The 3,641-nt window shown below is 31.6% G+C and overlaps 1 protein-coding gene across 1 annotated transcript; it reads right to left on the reverse strand.

The window, feature by feature from the left end:
* Nucleotides 1-2,728: 2,728 nt before the first annotated feature.
* LOC111692681 lies at nt 2,729-3,214 on the reverse strand (the record flags this gene model as incomplete). Its single annotated transcript, XM_023456770.1, has 1 exon — nt 2,729-3,214. A coding segment is annotated over one exon (438 nt), but the record flags the coding sequence as incomplete, so codon positions are not given.
* Between the last annotated feature and the right edge of the window lie 427 nt (nt 3,215-3,641).

The following is a 3,641-nucleotide window of genomic DNA, read 5'->3' on the forward strand; positions in this document are numbered from 1 at the left end:
TTTTAAATTACTCTATTTAATTGAAGAATTTATTACTTACCATTTTTTTATATTAAATATAATTCATAAATATGACTACTTGAGTATACCAAAGGTTTCAAAATGCGTATTTTCAAACATTTTTCTTCTTTTTTTGTAGCACATATTTTGCAATTTCTTTGTTAGAAAATACATATTTTTGGAATAAGAGATCATAGTTTTGAATCAATGTTTAGGTATATTTCAATACATAATTTGTCATAATAATATATGTACTAAGTATAAATATAAAGAACAAACTGCATATTTTTTTATTTTTTTTTAAACATGAAAAATTATTCAAAATTTTCGAAAATTATGTACTGTGAAAGACTTTAATAATTCATATTTAGATTAATAATGTTTTGTAAGGGGGTACTTATTGCGAGAAAAGGGGGTCATAGTATGAAATTGGGTAGTGATAAATTTTTCTTAGATTATGCCCTGAGAGAAATGCAACTATAGCTTTAAACAATTATATTGGGATTTGTACCGAAAGACAACCACCAAATCAACGGTATTTTTCTAAACTTATGACAAATTTGAGAATATTTGGAAGTTTCGACAAGCCACACGATAACAACTATGCAAAAGACAATAATAACCCGGACAATCAAATAATACATTATTCCAACAATAATCTAACATAGTCAACAAGGGTATGTAATAGAAAAATAAACATTCCAAAAACAACAATTAGCAGGTTTTATAGAAAAATAAATACATATCACTTATACAAGCCGAGTAATGCGCAGGGGCTTCAAGAAAACGATTTTATTCGAAGACTTCGAAATCTTACTGTGAATAAATGTTTTCAGATTATAAAAATACGATTTTCGAAAACGCCACATTTACGTCTTTTCAAAATCACTCAAACACCTGAAGAGCTAGGATCAGTCTGCAAGCCCCATTAAGTTAGCAACATAACCGTCCAAAACTTTCCCCATTTAACTATTTTCCTATCTCTTATAGTTTCCAAGATACCCCATATACACTGTATGCAATGTGGAATAACCAAATAGAATAAATTCAGTATCTCAATTATTGTGCTTATAATAATAATAATAACTTATAAATCACATTATATCAAAATACAATCACTGTAGTATACGTTTAGACATAATCCAAGTCTTGACCCGTCCTCGAAATGTATCAATATTAGGAGCAGACTTGATAAACGTGGGGATATCATTGAAAACCTTAGATGCATTATACGTAAAACTTCTTTCAGAGTTGTCCTATGTCTAGGTACTGTATACATAAGTCTGCTACGAGTTAGCAGATTACAGAACAAAATTAAAGAGTCACATAGCAACAGTTTTATATCATTTGTCAGGAAGTCCTTTTGCATATACAAAATTTTCAGCTTACTGTAAGACTTTTGCACTGATTGCTCACATGCTTATCAAACCTAAGATTGCCATCAATAAACACTCTTAAATTTTTACAAAAACTGGCAGGTTTTTTTTATTTATTTTTATTTTAAAATCAGGACTGTTCATAAGGTTCAGTCTATTGCAACCAAAGAGCAGAAGTTCAGTTTTATTTTCATTCAGTACTAGCATATGAGCACTATCATATGCTAGTACTGAATACACTAGCATATGAACATGGGAAATAGTATTTAGATCAGAGTTAATACAATCAGGGGACCCTAAAAAATTTTCATATGTGAAAGAAAAGTATAATTGTGTGTCGTCAACATACTGATGTATTTTACAGTAACTGAGAAAAGAGAAAAAATCTGCAGTATATACTGAAAACAATGTAGGTCCCAAAATACTACCTTGAGGCAACCCTTGTTTAACATCTCGAAAACAGAAATACAAATTTTCCAAACAAACTCTTTGGCGCCGATTAGAAAGAAAACTCGAAAAAAATGAAAGTACAACGTTGCTAACTCCAAAATATTTTAATTTTTTAATTATTAATGTCAATAGTATCAAAAGCCTTACTGAAGTCTAGCAATATTAAACATGTAGAGAAACTATTATCATTTGCTCGAAATATATCATCCGTAACATTAAGTAAAGCAGTTGTAGTGCTATGCAATTTCCTAAAACCAGATTGAATACTAGGTAAAATGTGATTTTCGTTTAAATAAGCATTCAGCTGATCATTGACAAATCTTTCCAGTACTTTGGACAAAGTAGGTAGGATACTAATAGGAGGATAGTCAGAAAGTGTCATTGGATTATTGTTTTTTGGATATTTATAAAAAGAGTCTCGAGGCACATTGATTTTGGATTCTGAAATGACATCTTGCAACACAAAAATTTCATCTTCCTTCAAGTGACAGTTGCAACCCCTACATTTTTAAATGGGGGGTAGGGGCTTGTGATACCTCATTTAAAAGGCTTTTTCATTCTTTATTCAAATATGCTATGATTTTAATATGTATACGCCGGATAAAACAGAAGCTTCCAATGCAATGAGTAATAATAATGTTAAATGTACTGCCTCAATTTGAAGAAAACCCACGTAATTCAAGTCGGCAAGCAGCTTCAGCATTGAATGTTTCCCATTCCTTGATTAAAAGAAAGGTTTTTTTAAACTTTCTTGAAAACACTCACTTTATATTGAAACCCTATGGTTTTAAACATCAATTAAAATTTTAACTCTAGAGATAACAGTTCTGCTTTCTCAATTATCTTACATTGTATTGTATTGTAATATATTGATTTTGTTTTTTAATTTAGTTAAAATTAACTTATCAGAAAGTCAACAAGGACAGATTTATTTAACGTAAAACAACTCCTTAAAGTAAATTATTTTCATATAAATGTAAAATTATATCCCTGGTCCTCTCCTTGAAAGTTTTCTCGTCAAACTTAGTGTCCGTGAACTTTTGAACGTTTTCACCATCTTCCGTTGCCACATCAGTCAAATCAAGGACTTCATCATCGTAAACAAGCTTTCCTCTCCAAACCGAGAAACCAAATCTAACTCCCCAGTGGAAGTATACCTTCCAATCATCCTTTAAGGCTTTCAAAGGGTACAGTTCGTCTGGATCACACCCATACGCCCTGATGTTTTCTGAAAGACTGTCATGGTAAATCTGAAGCAAATGATCCAGGTCGTCGAAGGTTTCCTTGGTGCCACCGGAGTACAAGCAGTAAGAGAGGTCGCAGACTGGAGATCCCAATCTGACAAGTTGGAAGTCCAGGAATCTTACATCGATGAGCTTTCCAGAACTCTAAAATAAGTAAGGATTAGTTCTAAATTTTCTAAAAAGAAGCATAAGCAGTTCTACACTTATTGGGCCTTATCAATAAGAGTAAAGACAAATAGCAAATATAAGGAACATTTATTACATAATAATCAACACCGACAATTAAAATTGCAGATGTGATGTAAAATTTAGGTCTTGGTCATAGAGGATGGAAGATATGGAGACAACAATGACTGCATTTAATTTTTTTGTGGTTGGTTGACTAAGGTGGGGGAATTATTATTTTAAAACATACTAATAGTCCAGACGGTATCTGTTTCAAAGAATCCATATTTGGGTGATTCGTATATCCACGGGGATTTTTGGCTTTTTGGCTTTCAAATATCACTAGAAATGAAAATTTTTCTATGCGCATAAAAAAAACGTGGGCTTAACTTTTGGCGGCACAATA

The sequence above is a fragment of the Anoplophora glabripennis genome, unplaced genomic scaffold, assembly GCF_000390285.2.
Source record: "Anoplophora glabripennis isolate ALB-LARVAE unplaced genomic scaffold, Agla_2.0 scaffold2601, whole genome shotgun sequence".
In the NCBI taxonomy this organism is placed as follows: Eukaryota; Metazoa; Arthropoda; class Insecta; order Coleoptera; family Cerambycidae; genus Anoplophora; species Anoplophora glabripennis.